This window comes from Pongo pygmaeus, chromosome 17 (assembly GCF_028885625.2).
Source record: "Pongo pygmaeus isolate AG05252 chromosome 17, NHGRI_mPonPyg2-v2.0_pri, whole genome shotgun sequence".
In the NCBI taxonomy this organism is placed as follows: Eukaryota; Metazoa; Chordata; class Mammalia; order Primates; family Hominidae; genus Pongo; species Pongo pygmaeus.
In genome coordinates this window covers 49328090-49354602 of record NC_072390.2, presented here as the reverse complement: position 1 = coordinate 49354602, position 26513 = coordinate 49328090, and the positions used below count along the sequence as shown (strand labels likewise).

The 26513-nt window shown below is 37.4% G+C and overlaps 1 protein-coding gene across 16 annotated transcripts in view; it reads right to left on the bottom strand.

Annotated features, from left to right (window-relative positions):
* The window catches only part of DTNA (dystrobrevin alpha), a 395439-nt gene that overhangs the window by 34038 nt on the left and 334888 nt on the right, over positions 1–26513 (bottom strand). For 15 of the 16 annotated variants that reach the window (XM_054460657.2, XM_054460665.2, XM_054460668.2 and 12 more), the window contains 2 exons: positions 8680–8767; positions 5145–5242 (listed from right to left, as the gene is read on the bottom strand). In XM_054460657.2, coding sequence (XP_054316632.1) covers positions 5145–5242; positions 8680–8767 — 186 coding nt within the window. Of the gene's footprint in view, positions 1–5144; positions 5243–8679; positions 8768–18283; positions 18377–18949; positions 19028–26513 lie in introns of all 16 variants that reach the window. The other variant, XM_063653537.1, reaches the window with a different exon arrangement.

Genomic DNA, 26513 nt, shown 5'->3' with positions numbered 1-26513 from the left:
GTTGCTGGGCCCTGCTCTGCTCTCCCAGGTGCCCCTGCAGAGCCCTCAGGATACCATAAAGCTCAGCCTGAAAATCAGTGCAGTGGGATTTCCAAGATTTCCTCCAGGGCTAACACCCTGATATTCTATGACTCCTGCTATTCTCCTTATTGATTCTAAAGACAGAAACATGACAGAGCCATTTGGTCCAAGGAAGGAAAAGAGAGCAACAGCTCTGGTAGGAAAAAATAAAGAAGAGATACGTAACGTGCATCGAGTATTTAGTCTGTACCTGGGAACTCTGCTGACTTCTTTAATGTTATTTTATTTCATTCTATAACAGTTCTATGATATATAGGTACCATTATTATCTTTGTTTAATAAATGAGAGAATCCAGGTACAGACCAGTTAAAAGATTTCCCCAAGTTCAATAACAAGTAGGTGGTAGAGGTGATGTGAATCCAGGCTGGCTAGCCCCAAAGCCCACATATATCAGCCTGCCTCAGTCTTCTGGTACTTGCTTTGCCAGGTCTAGCCAAGACAGGCTGTGACCTATACAATATAATTTGAAGATTCCTGGTACTCCTAATACTAACCCTGACTGGCTCCACCAAAGGTGCTACAAGGAACCATTACCTTCTAAAGATCATTGCTGAAATGTCTGTGAGTTACCTGGGGTAGACAGAGTCATTAAATGAAATGAGGAACTCTATCTTCCCCTTAAACTCACAGATCTGATTATTGAGTTGTCACCTTAGAGACATGAGTCCCCTGGGTGGGTTTCCATGGTGCAGTAGTATTACCTAAAGGAGCTTTTGGCCCTGGGATGTCTAGAGAGCAGCCCTGGGATGTCTAGAGGGCCAGGGTGCTGGCTCAGAGAGATGAGCTAAGGATGGACTTGCTGCTCATCTGAGATGGGTTGGGGAGCTCTGGAACTCACAAAACAACTTAGGGACAGAATGAATCTCTCTTTCTGCCATCTCTTCTCACTCCTATTTCTTTTTTCTCTCTCTAGTCCTTAAAGACATGCATTTAGAGAGTGCGATCCAAAAACGCCCAGGAAACAAGAAACTAGAGTGATATTAAGGCATGGCCAGGGCTGTTGGGGCCTTCATGGTGCTTCATGCTGATTCTGGAATCAGAAATAGACAGAATCACATGGAGGCAGATAGCCCTGGGGTATTTCTTCAAAAGAAGTCCTGCTTTCCCCTCAAATGTGTTACCCTCATGCCTGAGTGGAAGCAGAGTATTGGAAGGGAAAACAAAGTGCTCTGAAGAAGTGGAAGAGTAGGTTAATTAACACTGCAACCGAGATAAGATAATCGTGGGCCAGTGAATTTCTGTTAGTCTTTTCTTTCTAAGAAGGGATGGAGGCGTGATGCTGCAGCTTGTGGAAACTCTGGTCAGGGTTGACCTCCTTTTGATATTCCACAAAGCCCCTTTTGACCTTGACGTTTTATCCCTTCTCTTTATATCGGGACAGATGGATAGGAGGAAGGAAAGAACAAGAGAGTGAAAGAAAAGAGGATTGCTAGTAAAATCTGAGTTGTGTGAAGGTTGTTGTTGGAAAATCTGGAATCCCTAATGGAAAGTTCAGAAGTGAGTAATATAATCTTGTGAATTAACATTTCAGCACTATTTTACCTTTTGTCTAATCATCTCCTTTTTGGGTTCCTTTATTTTTATTTCTGGAATCATCTATCTAACATAGTTCCTCATCACTTCCCACCAGCTTCTAGTCAATCCCTTGTAAATGCAACCTGCATATTTAGTGAGCTGATTATTTTGCCATAAACATGCGGACATTCTATCACTTGCCTGACCACTGCTGTCCATCATGACAGGATAGAATTAAAATTCTTTGGTCTGGTATACGAGCCTCATATACTGATGTTTTCATTTTATTCTTTGATTCCTCAGTGCTAGCCTGGCAAGTGTCTTGTTGCTTTTCTCAAAGTCTATGTGTTTTTTTACCTTTAATTCTGTCTCCCAACTTTCACTGCAAAATTTCACTGTCCTGAAATGTCCTAAAAACTCACCTTCCCCATGAAGCTTGCCCTACACAACCTAGACCACAATGATGGGGAAGTGGGTCATGTTGGGGAAAAAGAGTAGAAATAACACCTCACGTTTAAATTTTCATCTGTAGAATGGGGATGTAATAGTCACTCTGCCTACCTTAAATAGTTGTTCTGAGGATGAAATGAAACTATATTTGTACACATGTACTTTAAATGTATTTTAAAGTTGTCCTTATTCTCGCTTCAACCCCTCAAAACAAAAACCCAGGTTTCTTACTGCTGCCACCTGGAACCTGTGAGCATGTGTTATTAATCCCAGCTGTGGTCCCTTCCCCATTGGATGGCTCCATGCTCGTTAGCAATCATAATATGTCTTAGAGAAAAGGGACTAAGGGATGGAGAAGGGATTATGGAATGATGTCTGGTAGAAACTCCGAATGAACGGACTACATAGAAAGTTAGGTCCTTCTTCAGAAAATGGCCTCAACTCTGGCGTAGTTCATTCAGGCCTCAAGCTGGCATAGCCTTCCAACAGCAGATAAAATGATTGTTTTTATCACTCCTTTCCTCCTTTCTTCTTTAGCTCTTTCTGTTGCCTTTATTATGGGACATTCACTGTCTTACTGACATCTGTTAATTCTGAGTCATTTTAAATAAATCTTTCCCACCATATATTATTGGTTTACTTTGTGGACTGAAAAAAATAAAAACCAAAATAAAATAAAACTGCTTTACATTCCAATTCTAACATTTGCTGAGGTTATCAACCATAATATTTTGTTCCAAAAAAGCTGAAACTTTGGATTAAGTCTAATTGTCAATGATTTAAAACTGGCTTATTTTGCTTCTTTTTCCTGCCATGATCTTTCTAGTGCTCGAACTGATGTAAAGTATCAGTACATTTGAGGATGACCCCTCCATTCTCCTACTCCCCATTGTCATCAATGTCATCAATACTCACACAAGCATTCCATGAACCACAAAGTCCAATGTTTCTTTTACATTGTTTGCTTCGAGCCCTCTGCCTGCTAGCTCAGCTCATACACTTTCTCCAATGCCTGCCTGTCCCCACTTTTACTTGCATCCCCCAACTACCCTTTTCCTTTTTTTGGGTTGTTTCTCCTACCTTTTTTAAGTGCGTTTGCTCATTTGAAGACTTGGCTCCCACTCTCAATGCTTTTTTCTGACTTGGCACAATTACTTGCATGTAGTAGATATAATAAATGATATATAAAATAGAATAGGTAATTTTACAGACTTGTGAGTATCCTGAACAAATTCCAATTTGTATGGCTATTTTTTTTTATAATTCTTCACTATGCGTCTGCTCTTTCCCTTCTTAACTCTATCCTCCTATTATTTGCTACATTGAGAGGGATCACATGTGACAAACTTTTTTTTAATTTAATTTTTTCATTTTTTCATTCCAGCTCTGATGTGAGCACATCTCCCTGGGGGTTAGAGTAGAGCAGTAGTTTCAAAGGCGATGGAGTCATGGTGTCACATTTATGAAGCTATTTCTGTCCTAATTTGTGGTTTCCTAATGATGACAGCCAGGTCTCAAGACAACTAAGCCAAAAGCTTTCCTTACTAGAAAAAAATATGAAAATGTGCCAACCAGAGTTTGCACCTTCCTTTTTATTCTTTCTTGAGAACTTTAAAGAATACTTTGATCATTTATCCCCAAATTCTCAGGTGAAATTTTACAGGCATGAAATAATTATCACAACCTCCTCCTTTACTCCACCAGTTTGAACTCAAATGTCACATCAGTGTTTAAGAATGGGGTTAAGCGTGGAAATGTTTTGGTGCTGTTTCAAGAAATATATTACTAGAATGTGTTAGGTTGGTGCAAATGTAATTGCGTTTTTTGCCATTAAAAGTAATTAAAAATAATGGCAAAAACCGCAATTACGTTTGCACCGATCTAGTACAAGTTGTTCCATGTTGGGTTTCCTCAGCACCAAGTTTGAGATTTAACTCAGCTATTCATCGTTTTCTCACTCAATGTATATCTACTGAGCTTCTACAATTGCCAGGCCTGGTTCTGGGCTCCAGGGACCATTTAGCCATGGCCTCTGTTCTCAAAGAACTTCCGTTTCAGTCAGGTAAGACAGACAATAAACGAAGAAACAAACACACACGGTTATTTCAGATAGTGATAAGTGACAACCCCCTGCCCCCAACACACACACAGGGGGATGTAATTGAGACTAGTTTCTGGGCTAGGGGCGATTAGGTAGGATCAGACAGGTGGTCTTTTAGGAGGTGATACTTGAGCTGAGACCTCAGTGATGAGAAGGAGCCATCCACACAGAGACCTGGAGGAAGAGCTTTCTAGGCTGAGGGAATGACTAGTTCAAAGGCTGTAGACAGGAGGAACACATGGGAGGTGGGAGTGTGCTGAGCAAGGTGAGCTGAGGCTGGAATGGCAGGAGGGAATCAGGTCAGGTAGGACCTTGCAGGTCATGGTAAGAGGAGTAGGATTTAACTGAAGTGTGATGGGAACACATTAGAGGGTTTAAACCTGGAATAACATAAGCTTGATGTTTTTAAAAAGGACGGGCTGAACTGGGTGGTGGTGGAGATGAGCTGGACAATTTTTGGGGTGTATGCTGTGGAGGTAGACTGTGAGTCAATGTGTTGAATAGAGGAAGAACCTGCTGATGGGCTGCAGATGGAGATCTTTGGACGTTTGGAGAGTAACTGGGTGATGGTGGTGTCTCTCCAGATGCCTCTTTAGCTCAGGGTCCTTCCAGGGGACCTGTCTGGTGAGCCTCCTACCTGTTTCTGGGTGGTAGAGACACCTTCTACCTAACCCAGGAGGGTCCTCCTGTACTAGAAGCTCTTGAACAAAATTAAGTATCTCAGAAAAACGGAAGTGAGACCGTCTAGAGGGGCAACATTAATTGCATTGACATCTCAGAACTATACACACACATGCACACGCAGTTTTCTCATGAAGCTTCCGAAGTTCTAAAGATCTAAAGACCAGCTTTTTGGAAATGAGCATCACTGAGTGTAGATGTCTTCCCTTGAGTAGGCATACAGGGTGTAAAGCCCTGAAACTTTAAAGCATGACCATAGGTTATTAAGGAATGTGCACGTTGATCAAACAAGCCAGCACGTCTACAAAGTCTCACCTGTTCTTGTTTTCTAGCTCAGCAATCAGCTGCCTTTGCTGCTTATTTGCATCGATGGTGAAAGAGATGTCAGGAGCACTTCTCTGCTGAGTTGGCTGCTGTAAAATATGTAGTTTATAAGATTTCATATTGAGAATGTGAACCTATGTATTTGGGAAGGCAGGAGTCATGAGATATGCAGACAAGGAGGAGGGAACTATTTCTATCAAAACAAAGAAAGCAAATACATAAAACTCAAGTGCCATTCTTCTCCTATGGACCAACTTTTCTGTGGATCGGGAGCACATCTGTGAGGTGGAAGGCAGAATAGAATTCTCTGGCAGGCAAATACACAAAAGGTAGGAAAAATGATTTTTCAGCTTTCTGACTGAAAATCTTTGGGAAATGATTTTATTTTTGCCACACTGTCCGCATTGTACCTATTCTTTCATTATAGGTGGCTTTAAAAGATGTTGCATTGTTGAGAGGGTGCTTTCTCTAGAGTTACTGTTCAATTACTGTAATGTACAATTAAAAATATAGTTTTAGGCCAGGCATGGTGGCTCACGCCTGTAATCCCAGCACTTTGGGAGGCTGAGGCGGGCGGATCACTTATGGTCAGGAGTTCGAGACCAGTCTGGCCAACATGGGGAAACCCCATCTCTACTAAAAATTCAAAAATTAGTTGGGCCTGGTGGCACACACCTGTAATCCCAGCTATTAGGGGGGCTGAGGCAGGAGAATCACTTGAGTCCAAGGTGGAGGTTGCAGTGAGCTGAGGTCATGCCACTGCATTCCAGCCTGGGTGACAGAGCGAGATTCCATCTCACAAAAATAAATAAATAAATATAGTTTTAAAGTCATAGTTAATAAGACTTACTTTTCTGATTCTTCTAATCAACAAACTTTTATGTCTTTCTTTATTCACACATGTAATTTTAGATTGATGAATTCACATATTCATGTATATTCTTTGATTTGCTGCTTCTACTTTCATACCACTCCAGCTCATCATTTTCAGTAATGCAATCAGCTTTAACGACTGGTATACATGCAGTCATAGCTTTCTCCATTCTCATATAAACATAGATATCATTAATCACATACCATATATATATATATATATCTGTTTGTGTACGTTTATGTATATTTAGTCAAGGATTTATTTGGTGTTGTTTTACAAAAATGGGGTCAGATTATGTACACTTGTCTGTGTCTTGCTTTCTTTGCCTTACAGTACATTTTAGAAATTCCTCCACACCAATTTTTATTGTTTTAAAAACAAATTTTTAAAAATCACAACTCATCTTTCTACCGAAGAATGCAAAGCTTTTAAAAATGGCAACTGTTGCCTAAGCCAGATGCAGAGAATCTTGTCCTGCTTTTTAATGTCCATAAACCTAACTGTAGGAAAGATTAAGTTTTGTAAAGGTTTTGCTTTTATAAAGCTGTCTATGCATTTTAATTCACACCTCTTTTCAGCAAAGAATGACTTGTGTAGCTAACAAGAAATTTTGAGGTCCTGCATTTTAGATTCTAAATGACTTTCGATAGCTAATTCTGGCATATGGCAACTTTGACTTGTGATTCAAGATTTTCTTCTGATTTCATTACATAAGTTTCCTTTTCTGGCATATACTTTATGTATTGATAAATGGTAGAAACTTATCTGAGCCAGTTGTGAATTTCATGCTTTGCTATGTATATTAATTGATCAGGAATTATAAAGAAAAACATTGACCCAAGTAAATGACCTTTCTATCTCCTTTCTAGCCAAGTGTCATCTTACTAATCATGATTTATTCAGCCAATCATACTATTCTTAATATGTGGTTATGAAGAGATTTACAAAGGAACTAGAATTAATGTGTGGATGGTATCTTTCCTATGATGGATCCACAAAGGTTATATATAGTGTAAGTAGGCAAGGAACACAAGTTACTAATGTTCTCCAGAAAGAAATGGAACAAGACTGGAGAAGTTAGCACACATATAAATAATAACATGTGCATGGAGATTTAGCAGTCTGCCAGGGATCACTAACTCAAATGCTGAAAGGGGCAGGGAGGTAACCCAAGTGAGGGAGGTGGGCCAGGGTAGGGGTTGTGGCAAAGTGCCATACACTTGCCCTGTCCGAAGAGGAATGCCTCCACTCCAGTTGCCTGCTGTCAGAAGGAACATGCATCTGATCTGGTCAGTCTTTTAAGATAAGATGAAAATCCAGACTTTCAAGGAAAACCATCTGATTTGTAAGTCCTGACATCTAATAAAGAATTGAAAACACTGTGGGGCTCAACAAAACATTTCTGGGGGACAAATTTGGTCTGCAGGCTGCCATTTTGTAATTGCTGGTTTATGCAGTACTTTCATACATTTTACTATCTCAGTGGATGCTAATAACAGGCAGCACTGACATATACAATAAGCATATTTACACCGATGTACAGATGAGGAGACTGAACCCAAAGAAGCAGTGCTTTGCATGAGGTCATGGAGAGCTGGGACACACATTGCTAATCCCATATCTTGGTATACCATAGCCTCTATTTATAGAAGTATATGCATGGATAAAGGCAAGAAAACTTGGAAAAGAGGCTTTTCCAGAAACCTTGTTTTGCCTTTACTTTCAAGTGACTCCTGGAGGGGTTGCGTGTCATAAAATCTAATTCTCCCGTATTCTCAGCTGATTTTATATTTTAATTTTCTTTAACATGTTTGCTTCTTACTTATGGCCCTTAAAATTTCATATACTCCAATTACATCTCTGTTTTACCACATCTGATTTTGGGGGCACATAGTAAACTTTTCGCCTGTCCTGGATCCCTTCCATCTTGCTCATGGTACTTTCTAACAGTGTTATAGTCATGGATGTCACAGAGAGCAAGTGCCAGGGCTAATGCAGTCGGTCATTATGCAGCTCCCATCTGGGATCATTAGGTTAAATGCTCAGCATGAAGGGCTCTGATAACTGCAACATCTGATGTGAGAGGTGCAGGCAACAGCTTCCTCACTTGCTCCCCTACCACTCTTTGTCCTTTGTGACGCACTAATTGCAACTCACCGTCAGTCAGCACAGATGAATTCTGAATCAATGTGTTGAGCTGACAGTTGCTTTTGTCTTAGAGACAGACACAAATGGAGAAAGCTATTAGCTCTATTATTTCTACTGGTATATTTTAAGTGTCACTTGCAACTACTCTGCCTTAAACTTAGTGCCTTCACTAACCACACCTGCTTTAAATAAAGGAATCAAAACCAGTCCTTGCCCCCTTCCTCGGGCCTTCATATGGGGTTGACACTGAGTGAAGGGGGATGCGAGGATTCCAGCTTGACTCCAGGGTCATACTACTGTGGATGGTTTTGTTCCTCAAGTCTTCCATTTTTAAACTGTAAATTCACCACCAAGACACCACAAACATAGCAACAAACACAGGCACAATAAATTAGCACAAATTGTCCTGGTAATCAGCACCAGCTATAATAGCAATAAACATGACATATAAAATTCAAGGATCCCAGATGCCAACAGATGAATCCTTTTACTCCAACTACTTACAGACGAAGAGGACTCTGCTGCCAGCCTTGCCGCATACCTGGCGATTAGCCTGTGTTCTTCATCAAGCCGGTTTGAACTCTCAAGCATGCTATTAAGAACAAAGCAAGAAGGAGACCGTTAGGCAACTGAGAAAGATTGCTGTAGTCATATTACCACCAGGAGTTTTTACTATTTCAATGTTTCAGTGCAAAAGATTTGCAAACTACACAAAACCCTGTTAGATTAACAATCTCAGACTTGAATTCGTAACATGATCTAATATATAGTCAGGAAGGTCACTAATAAATCCTGTCTTCAGTCAATTCAATTGTCTTACTAAGAAAGCCTCACAGAGAGGTGACTATTCTGATCAATACATCTGATGTAAGAAGAATTTCTCTTACTTTTATTGCCTTTAACATTTTTTCTTTCCTTATTACACAAGTAACACATGTCCAAAATTGACATGTTAGAAAACATGAAAGCAAGAAGAAAGAAAAAAATCATTGTGGTCAATGTCTAGTGATCCCTACCTGCTGGTATTACATTCTCATGTAATTTCCTCCCCTTTAGGATGGGCTGGACTTACTAATCTGCTTCTAATGAATAGCATATGGCAGAAGGAATGGAATGTCACTTCCAAGATGAGATTATAAGAAGACCATGGCTTCCATCTTGGGCTTGCTTGCTTTCTCTTTAGCTCTCTTGGTCTGTTTGGTGGGAAAATAGCTGTCAGGTCATAAAGCAACCTTTATGGGAAGACCTAGGTGATGAGAAACCCAAGCAAGCCAATTACCATGTGAATGGATCCCCACTGGTAGAGCCTTCAGATGAGATCATAGCCTGAAGTGACATCCTGATTGCAACCTCATGGAAGCCCTTGAACCAGAGGGACCTAGCTAAGCCAAACCTGGATTCTCAACCTACAGAAATTCTGAGATGATAAATGTTTGTTGTTTTAAGCTACTAACTTTTGGGATAATTTGTGATGCAGCATAAGGTAACTAATACAAGTCTCATCTATAATATTACTACTTATTTATAACCTGCCTTTTATATTTACTTTCAGAGAAACAGAATTTTAGTAGTGACTCCCAATGACATTAATGGAATTTTTTAGTGCCTCCTATAAATTTACAGAAACTGTTCATACTAGAATAAGGATGATCTGAGTTCCTAAAAACTAATGCAAATAGAAGCATTATTAATTCTTCCATATTTCAGAAAACTTCATTCTGTGAAATCCTCCATTCAAGACTAAGTTTTGGGTGCCATTAAAAATAATTCTACGAAACATACCAATAGCACAAATCTTGTTAACAGACTAGTTGGTTGTAGTTTGGCTTATCGGTTATTGTGGTATATATCAGTTCGGAATCAAGATCAGAAACTAGTTCCTCTCATTCATAAACATACTTACATTCTTCTGCATCAATTCTTATACTTACGGCTCTTCCTTAAAGAAATTAACTCACAAATACATATTGTAAAGACACCCTCTTATACCAATATTAAGGTTGTAAGAATTATTCATTGCAATCACTTAGATCCATATAAAGTAACATACTATTATATCATTTATATGTACATTTACAAATAGAGTAAACATGAAACAGTGTTTTAACCTTTGTTCTGAAGTGAGAAGATGAGTGAAAGTAATTATGTTCTTCCAGCATTTTGGCTATGTCACTTCCAAATAGCCTTCTCTGGTTGGCTGAATCCACTATGTAACAGGTTTTTTTTTTTTTTTTCTGGTCATTCATAAGACATTCCTGCCTACATTATCTCTGCTCTAGCCTATACCCCTTGCATATATAAGCTATAGCTGTTTTAAGGTGAATACTTCCACTCTAGACTTAGCCCTTTTCTCTGAGCTATAATAAATAACTAGAACATTCCTGAATTTCCCTAACAACTGATTTCTCCCTCCTCAGAAAAAGAGGCTTCTCTTTCCTTTTGCTCAAATGAGATAATGTATGTAAAAAGCATCAAAAGAGTGTGATGCCTGGAACACGTGAGGTACTCAAAAATATTAGTTAATATAATGTTATTATTATTTTGCCTTTTAAGTAACATGTTCATATCCATTAGTAATCTTCATCTCCTTCAAAATATCATCTACCATCTGACAATTATCTAGAGCAGTGCTTTTCAAATTTTAAAGTGTAAGCATATCACCTAGGGATCTTGTGAAAATGCAGTTTCTGGTTCTGTGGTGGTAGGGTAGGGGAGGTTGGGAGGGTGGGACCTGAGAAAATGCATTTCTAACAAGCTTCCAAGAAATGTCGATAATATTGGTCCAGTGTACTGGTTCAACACCAAGTATCAAGGATCTAGAAGATCTTGAAAACAAAATGGAAAACACAAATTCGTGAAATGAAGCCTAAATATAAACGATATAAAAGAGACAGTTTTTCATGAGTATTTAACAGATACCCATACAGCATGTGTGATATGTTACAAACATTCCCTTAAGACAGAAAATTGTAGGATATAGGGCTTACATAATGTATAGTATTAATCCCAGTGGACTGAGATTTTATTCAGTACACAAGTTTAGATTTGGAGTAAGAAAATAATTTTAATAGCAAAGGCAGAGTTAGCTCTGGAAAACTGATGCGTTAAAGCAGATGTCTGTCTTTATAAAACAATGTCTGAATTCTGCAGTGGTTAAAAATAATAACTAAATTCCTTATTACAGCTTCAATAAAAAAGAAAGTTACACTGTCTTTTCTTTAGACATCAAACTACCCCACAAAGAGACAACTGAATTTGATTTTAACATATTTATCATTTCTGGCTCATGTATTAGCGGCTATACATCTAATTCAACACAGTGTGTGCGGATAACAATGCCCATTGCTCCAGGCCCAGGAACATGATCTCTTTGACACCTTGAAAATGACTTTGTCAGAAACATTTGTATTTTGATAAATAAATAATTTTTAAAACCTTGATAAAAACTTCTGATGAAAGTATCTTTTAAAATGAATGACTAGCTAGTGTAAGTAATATGATGGTTATATTTTTAAAAAGCCTCCTGGAAATGTAGGACGTGAAGATATGGGATTCTGTATAGCAAGCGATAACTCATACTTCTGTGCCTTTCCTCCCCCAACACTGAGTGAATGAGGGCCTGTGTGATATATTACCCCTTTGTGCACATGAACAATTTATGGGTCCACATGTGCCATTTCAGTATGTTCAAATTATACAAGGGCGAAGGAGGCATTCCTCTGATAAATTCCTCTATTTCAAGACTTCAATTACAAATAGTTGAAAATGAATGATCAATAATCCCTAAATCATTAAAATAAATACCAATTCCAACACTTTCTCCAGCCCTAGCTATTCATTTCAGGACTTTATAATCAGTAATCTTGCTACAAGACTATGATGAATTAACAAGTGATTGCAGTGTTGACTGCATTTCAGAGCAGGAAAATCAATTATTTTGAAAGCCCTCCATGTTCTACCTGAAATGCATGGCCAGTGTCTGTTGCCCGTGATTTCAAAATGGCATTCTAGGAAACTCAAGTGGCCTCAGCTGAGCTAGGGCTTATGAAAGTGTGATTTAGCAAAGATTTTTGGGCACACAGGGTTTGTTCACATTCCTTCGATTTTTCTCTGGGCCTGTTCTGCTTTCTAAGTTAGGGTAGTCAACCAGAAAATACTGTGATCCAAAGTATATAGCATATATAAATGCAAAAGCAAAAGCATATATAAATGCTTCTATATTTTCTTTTCATATTTTTTCTACTACTCTGGATAGTGATGGGAATTTTATCACTAGAAATTAATTTAGAAGGTCATCGAGTTTCATGTACTACTAGTAAGAAGATTAGTGCCTGAGAAAGCATTATTAGTTAAATGGAAGATTGCTTTATTAGATTATTTCCTATCTTTGGCAGTTGGTTTAGAGCACAATGCTAAGGGAATAGAGCACTTTTTTTTGGCATTTAGGAGTCAGTGAGCTCAAGAGAGTCAGGGTAGAAAGGAACAAAGTGACATTGGGGACCGAGAAGTGGTTTTATGGTACTGAAGAATGGGGAAGGAAACTAACTCTCAAAGCTTAGTGTAGTGGCCCTTTGTGAGTGATTTGGAACAACAACAAAAAAAGACAGGAAATCATGAAATGGCAATCCTCCTGGATAACAATAAGAATTTACCACAATAATGGCTTCCTTAAAGGAGACCTTTAAACTCCTTTATTGAGACCCTGACTTCAACAACCCCCTATGTTACAGTCAAGGTCATGCATTCTATCTTCTAAAAACTCTCAGACTCCTCCATTTCCCTCTACTCCAACTCTTCCTGATGTGACAGTCTTTAGATTTATATTTCCAGGATTCTAAGGAAATATCTTTCTCAGAAGTCCAGTTCTATAATTGAAGTTCCTAAAAATTTTACTAAAGAAAAGGAGTCGTGTTAACAGGAAATGAAAACTCATATAAAAGAGACACTGTCCGTAAGTGTAGGTAACTCTTCTTTTTTCTTTCAACAGATTATGATTTCTTTTTTCCTTCAACAGATTGCAGTAAACTCACATTTTTCAAAATCAACAAAATGTACCAAAAAGAGTCAGTCAAATCTTGACCTACACATTAAAGATATTAAAGGCATACAATTCAGTGGATTCAGTGGTGAACTGGGTTATGGATTCAATTGTTTCTCCCCCAAGATTCATATGCTAAAGCATATGAATACCCCCAGTACTTTAGAATGTGACTGTATTTGGAGATAGGGCCTTTAATTACAGTTAAATGAGGTCATAGTGTGGGGCCCTAATCTCATAGGACTGCTGTTCTTTTAAGGAGAGGAAGAGACAGTAGGATAGAGAGAAAAGGTTATTTGATGACACAGCAGGAAGGTGTCCATCTGCAAGTCAAGGACAGGAGAAACCAACCCTGCTGGCACCTTAGTCTTGAACTTCTAGCCTCCAGAACAGTGAGAAAATAAGTTTCTGTTGTTCAAGCCATCAAGTCTATGGCATTTTGTTTTGGCATTCTTAGCAAACTAATACAAAGATGAAGAATCTAGGGGGCATTAAAATTAAAAAAAAAATTCTTGCCCAATTATCACTTTAAGTTTTTAAAAAAAATTTTAGAACGCCCTATTAGTTGCTCTGTTCACATCAGTGAATTGCTGGTGCTTATCTTTGCCCATGTCTACCTCTACACAAAGCTTAATACTTTAATTTTTCATCTATTTTATACTCCTATACTAAATGTTCAATTTAAGTGCTACTCTATAATAGTGAATTTTAAATAGTAAAAATTCTAATTTTGCTAGTAAAGTTTCTGACTACTCCTAACAATTTTGTTTAGGGTAAGATGAATTTTTAGCTACAGCACTATTGATATTCTACAATATCAACAGATGTTTATTGAGCACCTACTAAGTGCCTGGCACTGTGCTAGATGTCAGAGATTAGGTGGTGAACAAGTTGGAGAGGGTCCCTGCCCCACTGAAGATACAGTAAATAGTAAGCCAACCAACCAGCCACCAACCAACCAACTAACCAGCCAACCAACCAACCAACCAACGAGCTAACCAGCCAACCAGCTAACCAGCCAACCAACCAAACAATGATTGCAGCTGATAAGAAGAAAATAAAAATAGTATGCTATAATAGAGACTAATATAGAGGACCTACTGGGGGAGGTGTCTTTAATCTAAGATTGGAAGCTAGACAAGCAAGTTCATGTACATATAGTAGGGGTGAAATGAGAAAGAATGTTCTAGACAGAGGGGAGAACTAGTATTGGGGTCTTGAGGCAGGAAAGAGCTTGGTTCGTTGGAGGAATTGATCAAAAACTGACATGACTAAATGTAGTGATTGAATGGGAGAACCCCATGAGATCTGAGGCTGAGAAAGGAGTAGGCAAGGCCTAAGTCACATGCAGGTTTGTACACCATGGGGAGGGGTCTGGGTTGTAAACAATAGGAATCTATTAAAGAGTTTTAAGCATGCAAGCTAATAAAAATTTAGACCTCGTAAATGAAATTCTGAAATAGGCATTCTTAGATGTCCTTTTTTCTGAAAGCATAAAATATTGTGGAGCAATTTTAAACTAGATGGATTATTAATACACTTAATAAGAAATCTATTGGCAACACAAATGTACACTTCCTTGTACTTGAGAAAAATATGAGCAGAACAATTTCAACCTACTCATATGACATCAAGAGTCTAATCAAGTGACAATGGTTAGAGGTAGAAGTTTTGAGCTGGTTTCAAATCATTTGGTTGGTCCACTACAGATCTTGGGTATAAACTAGCAAGCCCAGGCATTTGACAAGCTTTGGGGAAGGGTAATAAAAGCCCACACTGTATCACATTTTCAGACTCCTCCTGCAATGAGGAAGGTGCATAAAAATTATTAAGGCTTTTAAAACTTCATTGAATTAGGAAGGAAGCAGAAATTCTCGCTTGAGCTGCAGTTTATTTATTTGACTTATCTGACATCAGAACCAGCAATGACATAAGTGTTTCTTTAGCAGCAAACTATTACAAATAAGTCAGTTTCTCATTGCGCTAAGTAGTTAATATAGGGTAGAAGACCCCCACATAGACTTAATCAGGATTATGTCTGAATAATGGCAAAAACAAAGCCTTTGATGGAGAACAGCTTATTAGGTTCCTGTTTTGCAGAGCATCTCATGAAGGGTGCACATTCAAGGAGGCCAAGGAATGGGGTGGAAAATAGATGGGACCCAGTGTCATAAGACCTGTTTGCAAGCCCTTATGAGCATGTGACTTTGGATAAGTCACTTAATGTCTCAAAGCTCATATTTTTTAAACAGTGAAATGGAAATAATCATATCCAACCTTCTAGGACTATGAGAAGTAAATTAAATAATGTGTGGAAAAAGGCTTTGTACTTATTGACACATTTCATAAATACAAAGTTTATTATTCCTACTCCAGCTGTTGTAATGATATAAAAGAGACTGAAGACAAAACTCTTGCCCTTTTTGAAGCTTACAATTAACATGAGAAGTCACAACTCAAAGAACTACATACATAAAAGGTAACTTGTTAAGAATCACCATTCCTGTTACTAGTATGTGCTCAAAATATTTGCTAAAATCAAATAAAAACACTAGAATAAGATATACAGTTTCAGTAAATACGTGGAGGATGCAGTGTGAAGGAGGTATCCACAAAAGATCCTGAAAGGCATGTGTTGATGCAGATTTTAAAAGAGGTGATGAAACACAGTGGTTATGAACTTGGATGGATAATGGTTAAAATCTCTGCCCCACTTTTTGTAGCTGTGGGACTATAGGAGAGTCAGGTAAGCTCTCTAAAATGATACCTTTACTTATCTATAAAAGGGGGATGATCTTATTTACTCCATGGGCTTACTTTAAGGACTAGGAGAAATTATGTATACAAGGCTCTGAACATAGAGCTTGGCATGGGGTAAGTGTTTTAAAAACACTTACTATTATTATTACTATTATTATATGTCTCACTGTAACTTAATGATGGTAAAGCATTGTAGCTACAATGATGTTAAAGGAGGTAAGAGGTCATTACATTACTTATAGAACCATGACAGGTATGAGGAATTGTTAGGATCTAATTAAACATAAAGAAAAGGGAAGAAAAAATGAGAAATTTGAAAAAGAAGTTGGAATTTTTTAAGGATAGAAAAAAACTATGAGAAATATGGAGGGTGCAGCTATTAAAACAAAGCCTCCTTCATTGATTGGTTGGTCTTAAATTCTGCTTTGTTTTCAAAATACAAATGACATTTACCTTTCATCAAGCAGATGCAAGGTGTCTCTGCTGAGACAGATTTATGGTCTTAAGTAACCATCAAGTCAGTATGATTAATCACCTGAGTAGGGAAAATGGCTGGTAGTGACAAACTCTGAGCTTTTCTCTTTGGAGATTTCTTTGTTACAACCTTAATTAAGAAAAGGTCAAAGAAGAGCAGTAGAAATAACTGGAGTGTGCTTAGAATTATGGGAAGAGGACATGGTGTGAGACCGCATCATTGCCTTACAATTGAATCTATACTGACTGTATTCTTCAAAGATGACCAATACGACTAAAAAAAAATTCAATGCTTAGTTCTACTGCTTCAGCTACCATGTAACACTGGAGTACCAAACTCCTTGGGAATAAAGCAATTTTGTAGTTTTGAGAGGCTGAGTTGTGAAAAAGTGGATACTATTTAATCCAGAAGCTCACAAAATTTGAAGAAAGAGATGGATTTACGTCAGCCAAAGAGTGCATTTTTACTCCCTTAAACAGTAGGATCTAAGGTAAAATTAAACTAGTGTACTAGTTATACATTTTTAAAAATACAAATTAAGATACATGTATGTACTAAAGCACATAAATGTTCATCAGTTCATGAGAACTAAAAATTATCTCATACTAATCTTGCAAAAATAGGACTAAGAAGCAGTAATAGGAAGAAAATTTTGAAAATATTCAAGTGAGGAGGAAAGAGGTTCAGAAGCAAAGTGGCTAATAACATCAAGTGGTGAGGGCAAGGAGCACGGAGTAATGGTCTAGCATCTGAGGGATGCCTTGGTGAAATACTAGGTTGGTGCAAAAGTAATTGCGGGTTTTGCCATTACTTTTAATGTAATTGCCATTAATTTTGCCAATTACTTTTCCTCTAAAAGTAGAGGAAAGAGGACTCGCCATGCTAAAGGTTTGAAACATTTTAATGGAAATTGAACCCATTGGCTCTCTTAATAATTATAACTATGGAAAATCCATGGGCCCTTAGTTCAGAGAAAATTGAAGTGGTTGAGAAAAATTGACATATTTTCAAGGAACTGGTTTGCTAAATATGTTTATAAAACAGTAGTCTGAACTAGATTGAAAAATACATATGATAAATACATAGTTTGTCCTTTTCCTTTAATTCAAGTTGCAAATCCACATTTATTATTAATATCAAGTAACTTTAACCAATGGAAGGAGTCTCCTATGTCACAATTAAAATGGAGAAAAGCCTTTTGAATGGCTTCATCCAAGTACACAGGGCTATCTTAATTCCTGAATTTAACATATCTGAAACTAAGTTTTGTGTATTACAAGATGTGAAAGCAGGCTTTAGGAGGATGGTCATCAGAAACATGTATAATATAATTGCTGAAAGACGATTGTTCCTACTGTTATCATTGTTAAAGAAATGATTTCTATTTTGTGATTCAATCACATCGCATTTTCTCTTTTTCACTCTTATCTTAAGTAAAATGGAGCATTGTTTTCCAAATCAGCAAAGACATCCATGTCCTTGGAATAAGACAAATTCTTGTATCACCATCCTGTGGTAATTTGACATGACACGTAGCACAGAACTGACTGGTGGGACCCAGAGTCCTGAATGTACCTGAAGGCTAATATTTAGCAAGGCATCCCTTTATGCAAGTTTTCGCTTTAGCTAATATATAAACAAGGATATGAATCCTATGGTTCCTTCATGGGAAGTATCCAAACTAACATCACAAAAGACTTCTTAATTGAATCAGTCAACAGTGCTTCAGTGTCACCATTGGCATCCAGTGACCTTGCTCCTTGCTGAGACTGCTTGTTACCAGCTCAGACTGTATCCCTCTCTAAGGACAGTCAAGCAGCCAAACCTGCACTAACCATGAGGGGTTGTTCCGAAGCATGTTGACATACAACCCGATGAGAACATGTTCATCAGCTAGCCTGTCTGCCACATTCAGGCTGTACTGTATCCTGAAACAGGGCAGGGGAAAAGAAAGGGTGTTGTTAAGAGAGGTGGACAGAAATAAGCAGAGGAGGTAGGAGTGAGTTTTTGGTAGAAAAGGCATTTAGAAAACCAAGCAAGTAAAGGAAGGGTAGTAAGTGATGTGCTATGAAAAAAACAAGCGAAATCCAGGCAATGAAACCCACAATTCGATTTCACTAACTTTAAAAATAAAGACTTCCATTTAGGTTAAATAAAGTTTTAGAAAACAGATTTACATTTTTCAACCACTAAGGCCAAGGTATTCATCTGTACAGTAAATACATTGAAATGGGTTGCAAGCAAAGATTAAATATCCTTCAGAAAATCGAGTCTTCAGCTTAGTCATTTCAAAAAAGAAAAAGACACAAATCTGGGAAAGTGAATAACAACACAGATGTGTCTACTGGAAATAACTACTTAGTGCTGTTAATTGGGTTAAAGCAGAGCTGCTTTTACTGAATCAAAGATGGTCTTTCACACACAAAGCATTTTTGACAAAAGAAATCTCCATTTTTAGTTTAGTTAATGCAGGGTTCCAGTACACTCTGGCTGTAACTTACCCTTTGCCCTTCAGAAAAGCTGGAGCAGCCCTAGCCAGCAGTTTGTTCTGCTCTACTTCACTGTCCTTGGGAGGAGAGCTAGTTAATAAGATGGGAAAGCCAAGAAGAGCGTAAACACGGCAATGCATTCAAGAATAGAAACTGGCAACAGACACTCCCAAGTCTAGATCCACGTTCCATTAGGACAGATCTCTTATTATTTTGAAACGTTCAAGATGTTTTCAGATTTCCACAGAATTGAAGTAGGAATAGAAACCCAGCCTGAGAACCACAATCGCAATCACCATGATCCCAGATTTGACCTCTGCTATTTGTTTAACAAGCAAGCATTTATATTGGGTATGTCTAGACATAATGAAAATTCATTCAACATTTATCATGGCATATCACGTAAACAGTCCAATAGTTCATTAAGTCCTGCCAGCCTTTAGATCCCACTCAAGAACTTTAGCCTTCCCTACATCCTCCAACTTTCTGTTCTAGATAGAAAGACTTGAAAATTACCTAGCTAGAGATTGCTTCATATTAGAAGTGTTTTACTACTCCAAGCAAAAGCCACATAATCTTGGCTGTGGAGCTACGAAGACAATTTTCAGAGGAACACAGAAATACACCTTTGAGTCTTATACATATAGTTATTTCTTATGTTTATATTAATGCAAAGCTAGTGAATATAGTCTCATTGCTAAAGCAAATTCTTAACATTATGGATTCATTATGGGAACTACTCATTTTCTTTAGTAATTTAAATGACAATTTTAAAGTTTAAAATATAGTTTTATTAAAGTACAAGCAGAAATATAAATAACAATTCATTAAGTGTGGCTATGGTAAAGTCATCCAAAATCTACTGTGACAATTTGTAGTCATGCTACATTGAGAAACACGGTATTAATTCTTAGTATTACAATTGTATTGGTAATGAAAGTTTGCTCCTCTATAGATTAAGTAAGAATTTGCCCTGCACACTGGTGAGCCTCAAATCGTCCCCCTCCTTCTTCATGGAAAATAGAAAAATAAATTGTCTGTCTTTGTTTGAATACCAAATATTTAACTACTGCGATCTAAATCATGAGGTTCTGCCAAAAATTTTCAAGAAACTCTAAATCTACCAAATATATATATAATGGTTTATAAATTAGTTAAAATCTTAAAACCTTTATACTACAAGTTTTAAGGCTCTACTATAAAGCACCGTTCTTTCAGGCCATGAAGTACTAAAAAATATAAATTTATACACATCACATTAGAACTATGCACATTATAGTTGGAATTCTTGCTTTATAATAGTGTATATTAAAAGATTCCTTGAATAGTGAGGTCTCTGATAAATTTAATATTAAATTTGATTTGTAAAGAAAATGACTAGCAAAGAGTAAACATGCATATTTGTCAGATGAATGACATTTTCACTCAGCTCTTCAGAAAGGCATCTGTTACACAAAGTATTGCTGTACTTAAAAAGTTCAACTGTACCCAAACAAAATTGACTTTTTTTTTTTTTGAGACGGAGTCTCGCTCTGTCGCGCAGGCTGGAGGGCAGTGGTGCGATCTTGGCTCACTGCAACCTCCACCTTCCAGGTTCAAGTGATTCTCCTGCCTCAGCCTCCCGAGTAGTTGGGATTATAGGCATGCGCCACCACACCCGGCTAATTTTTGTATTTTTAGTAGAGATGGGGTTTCACCATGTTGGCTGGTCTCGAACTCCCGACCTCAAGTGATCTGCCCCCCTCGGCCTCCCAAAGTGCTGGAATTACAGGTGTGAGCCACCGTGCTCGGCTCAAAATTGACTTTAAAAATAAATTAGATTGTGTTTTAGGATAATTTACTTTCCTGATGACCTTAACAATTTTCTTTTTCCAGCATATTGATGTTTTCCTTTTAAAACTGTGAAACCTGCCCATCAGGGCCAAATAACCACCTTCAGCCATCATTTTCTGTGATGTACCATTATACCACCAAAACTGTTTCTGTTTTCTGTGATGTACCATTATACCACCAAAACTGTTTCTGTTTTCTATGATGTACAGTTACCCCACCAAAACTGCATTCCAGACTTTGTCTACTGAAGCAGATCTCCGTACATTCGTTATCCAGTACCTATAGTACCCCTGCTGCCCAATATCCCCCCAATTCTTTTTTGTAACTAAAGATAGATGAATCTATTACATCATTTATTTCAGATGCTTGCAAAACCATTCAAAACACTGTGTGAAACATCCATGATTCTTCCCTCCAAACTAAACTATCTCCCTGCCTTCTTACGCTTCTTTGTTCTTTGAATCTCAGAAATTGTGGCAATAATTTCTTAAGCAAATAGTCGAATAATTGCACCGGGACAACCTCTCATGCTGAACATACAAGATAACAAGCAAGAATCAGTAGAGAAAAGAAACACAGGAATGTCAACCACAAAGAGGTGTTTGCCACAAATTATTCTGGTGAAGTTCTATGGGAGGAAGATGTGTCAGTGAAGGCCCAGAAATGTGGTTCCACCACCCATTACTGACAAAACCCAAGCATGGAGGAGCCCTAGCCTCAGTATTGTGTAGGGGTAGGGCTGAGGGAAGGGGGCAATAGGCCGGACTTTTCTTTGGTGGCCTTCTCCTTTTTTTTTCCTTCAAATCTTTGGGCTCCTCTCCTCCTTCCTCTACTCCACTTGCCTGTCTCTCCTCTCCTCTTCCTTTTCTTCCTTCTTCTAACCAGGTCCCTTCTTCCCTCAAAGGAATGAGACATATTCTATATATATACATCTCTTAACTTTTGTTGTCATTTTCTTTGTGTTGGCCCTTGCTGGTGTTGGTTTAAAGAAATAGTTTAAAACCTTTTATCTTCCTTTCCTTTCCCATGTGAATTCTTAGAAAAAACAATTCTTGGAAAATATGGGAGTTACATCATGAACATTTATGAGTTTCTGGAAATAAACTATTTTGTTTGCTATAGCTCTTAATTTCTAGTGCCAGAAGCACTTCTAACTTTTTGATACTCACTGTTCACATAGTTTCTGTAATTTCTAGAGCTAGCCTCAAATTCTTCTTCTCATCATCTGTTTCTAGGAAGCCATAATATGACTATGTATAGAGGAAGCTAAATGCATGATGAAAACAAGACAAAAATAGCCACTGTTTCAAAATGAAATGAATCAAGAACCTCGAGAGCTGACTGGGAGACAGGTTTCACTTAAAACTTGGGTCTTTAAAGTCTTTTCACTTGAAGTACTTTCCACCAGAACCTCTTCTCCAGCTCCCAAGCTTGAAGAGAGGCACCAAAGTGAAATTTTTTCTCTTGAGTTGCTGTGAAAATAGTGATTGCTATAGTTTGAATATTTGACCCCTCCAAACTTCATGTCGAAATTTGATCCTCAATGTTGGAAACAGGGCCTAATGGGAGGTGTTTGGGTTATGGGGGCAGATCCCTCATGAATGGCTTGGTGCCATTCTCACAGCAATGAGTAAGGTCTCACTCTGTCAGTTCCCTTGAGGGCTGGTTGTTAAAAGTAGCCTGGCACCTCTTCTCTGTGGCTTGCTTCCTCTCTCCTCATGTGATCTTGGCATAAACCAGCTTCCCTTTGCCTTCTGTCATAAGTGGAAGCAGCCTGAAGTCTCAGCAGAAGCAGATGCTGATGCCACGCTTCACGTACAGTCTGCAGAACTGTGAGCCAAATAAACCTCTTTTTTTTTTTTTTTTTTTTGAGATGGAGTTTCACTCTTTTTGCCCAGGCTGGAGTGCAATGGTGCAATCTTGGCTCACTGCAACCTCTGCCTCCTGGGTTCAAGCGATTCTTCTGCCTCAGCTTCCTGAGTAGCTGGGATTACAGGCACCTGCCATCACACCCAGCTAATTTTTTTTTTGTATTTTTAATAGAGACAGGGTTTCGCCATGTTGGCCAGGCTGGTCTCAAACTCCTGACCTCAGGCGATCTACCTGCCGTGGCCTCCCAAAGTGCTGGAATTACAGGTGTGAGCCACCGTGCCCCGCCTAAACCTCTTTTCTTTATCAATTACCCAGCCTCCGGCATTCCTTTATAGCAACATAAAGGGACTAAAACAGTAATGATGTGTGGCTTATTATGATCCCTTCAAGGTGTTATATTATCACAATATTTTATAGACTAATTTAGATTCTAAACTTTCATTTTGTAGCTTGGCAGTTTGCATGGAGAAGTTAAGTTTCTAATTCTCTGTGGGATTTGGGATCAGGCACAATGGATCCTACTTCCTGACTAAGGAAAGAGTGCTTCCAGCATATCATTGTGTCAGAATGTGACAATGGCTTTCGTACAACTCAGCCTGAGCTTCAAAAGCTTCTCCTGTTCTGCATGCCTTGTCTTTAAATCAGAATGCATTCTTCCTTTTAAGCTCCGAAACTGGGAACTATCTGAGGTTCAACTTGACCATGGGATACACCTTTTCTAATCTGAGTTTCAAAGAGAAGCAAGACTATCATTTCTAAAATTATATGCACACAAATCTCTTTTTCTTATTGCCATCTTTTTCTTTTCACTAATCCCTTGCCACTGTATGAGCACATCCTTTTGCACACATATTATCACTGATGGTTGTGGGAACAGCCATACCTTATACCTTGGAGGGCATGGCATGGTAAATTCTGAAGTTCATATATCTGCTGAAAGAAAAAAGGCAGGAAATATTCCTTTAGACTTTTTTTCTAACAAAAATCCTCTAGCTTCTCACCACTTCCTTCTTAGACCTTTGGAAAGCAGCATATCTAAAGATAAATAACCTTCTTCCAAAATTTTTCACACACACACACACACACACACACACACACACACAGTGACACAATGGGTTCTGGAAAAGTAGAACAATCTCAAAATGTTTCATACTTATTAAAAAAATTATCCCCTTAGCTTTGAAGGGTGACGACTGATGCCAATAGTTTTACTTTAGTGAAAATATTTGGGGGGTGGGTCCAAAGCTAACAAAATCACACACAGATGCTTCCGGGATACCTGAAATATATTTTTAAAAACCACTTCTGCTAATGTTGAGTTACTATATTAGCCCTTGACAAAGATTATTTTTTCTTTTATTGAACATGATACTAAAGGCCTGGCTGCTATCTCACAGAGAAAAAATATTAGAGAAACAAATTATATTAATATAGAATAATTATCACAATGGTTAAAAGAAAAACAATATTTGAAATATAGTGAATTAAGAACAGATATTTTCATTTCTATTGATTCTTAAATTATTAATAAGCTTGTGTGACATTTGGATTTGTGAAGAATGACTTATAAAGTTGGCTCTCTCCTTAAGTAACTATCTATAGTGGATAAAATTTTCCTTCTCACTAGAATTACATAGTCTAGTAATAAGGTCATCACACTAATTTAAATACAATAAAAAATCCACAAATCTGTTTTGTCAAGAAATAATGTCTTGAAACATTCTGTTTCTTTTTTTCTAGATTTCAATAGCTTACATCTGAGATATAAAATATGTATTACCTGAAAATTCATGGATCAGTATTAAAAAATAGGTTAGTGTCTCAGTGGGAAAATTAGCTGTCATCAATTCAGGCTGGCATAGAAGTTGAACCATCTCAAACAGGTACCATGGAGAAAATAAGAATTCTTAGGTCATATTTAATTTACTACATTGTACCCAGGTATCATTAAGTCACACCAATTGCACTTTTGTCAGGAGAGCCTCTAGGAAAGTTTGCTTGGTACAGGGCATGCAGAGACAACAGCCAAAGCAACTCTAGTAGGAGCATAAAGTTTACTGAATTGAACAAGAGAGGTGACTGTGGTTTTAATCATACATAGTACAGAAAATTGTTAGGGTTGATGTGTAGACTGGTGTAATTCCAGTTTGGAAAAATCTAACATATTAGTAGAGCTCTGGGGCTACACGAAGTAAAGAATTATCTGCAGAGAGTGATTATTTCAAATTCATAAAATTTCATACAACACGCCCAGAAAGTTTGAAAAGAGTGAGAAATCTTCAGGGTGGTGCCAGATGTTGATTTACAAATTTATCTATGTACATTATCTATACATAGATATTATCTATGTACATTATCTATACATAGATATTATCTATGTACATTATCTATACATAGATAATATCTATGTACATTATCTATACATAGATAATATCTATGTACATTATCTATACATAGATAATATCTATGTACATTATCTATACATAGATATTATCTATGTACATTATCTATACATAGATATTATCTATGTACATTATCTATACATAGATATTATCTATGTACATTATCTATACATAGATATTATCTATGTACATTATCTATACATAGATATTATCTATGTACATTATCTATACATAGATATTATCTATGTACATTATCTATACATAGATATTATCTATGTACATTATCTATACATAGATATTATCTATGTACATTATCTATACATAGATATTATCTATGTACATTATCTATACATAGATATTATCTATGTACATTATCTATACATAGATATTATCTATGTACATTATCTATACATAGATATTATCTATGTACATTATCTATACATAGATATTATCTATGTACATTATCTATACATAGATATTATCTATGTACATTATCTATACATAGATATTATCTATGTACATTATCTATACATAGATATTATCTATGTACATTATCTATACATAGATATTATCTATGTACATTATCTATACATAGATATTATCTATGTACATTATCTATACATAGATATTATCTATGTATATTATCTATATATAGATATTATCTATCTAAATATCTAAAGATATTATCTATCTTTTTATGACTGAAAATGAATGTGCATTAATCTTAGAAAAACTTAGCTATGAAGAAAACTTTGATTTTCAAAAGGAAAGGCTACATTCAGTATCTAAAATTTATTTTTAGCTACTTTTGATTACCAAATCACAACTATTTAAAATTTAGCTTGAACTTTTTGAGTCAGATTAAAAGCCACGGTTGTTATGTAAAGAATCTTTGGGTAAGCAAAAATATTTTTTTAAAATGAAAAACACAGTGAATTAGCATTTCTTTGGATGAAAACCCAAATCTATCAATCAACTGACCAACAAGTCAACCCAAAAAATAACTCACAATTGCTGCTCCTCTTGGATGGATCAGGATTTGGGAAGTATCTGGGGTGGGTGCACTCTCCCCATAGGAACTACAGAGCCTAATACAGTATCATTTTTTATTTTTTTGACATGGATTTTCACCCTTGTTGTCCCGGCTGGAGTGCAATGGCATGATCTCGGCTCACCACAACCTCTGCCTCCTAGGTTCAAGTTATTCTCCTGCCTCAGCCTCCCGAGTAGCTGGGGTTACAGGCGCCCACCACTGTGACTGGCCAATTTTTGTATTTTTAATAGAGATGGAGTTTCACCATGTTGGCCAGGCTGGTCTCGAACTCCTGACCTCAGGTGATCTGCTCACCTCAGCCTCCCAAATTGCTGGGATTACAGGCATGAGCCACCTTGTCCGGCCATCTAATACAATATGATTAATTAACTACTTGTTATTGCAGCAAACCAGAAACTAGCATATTAGATTGTGT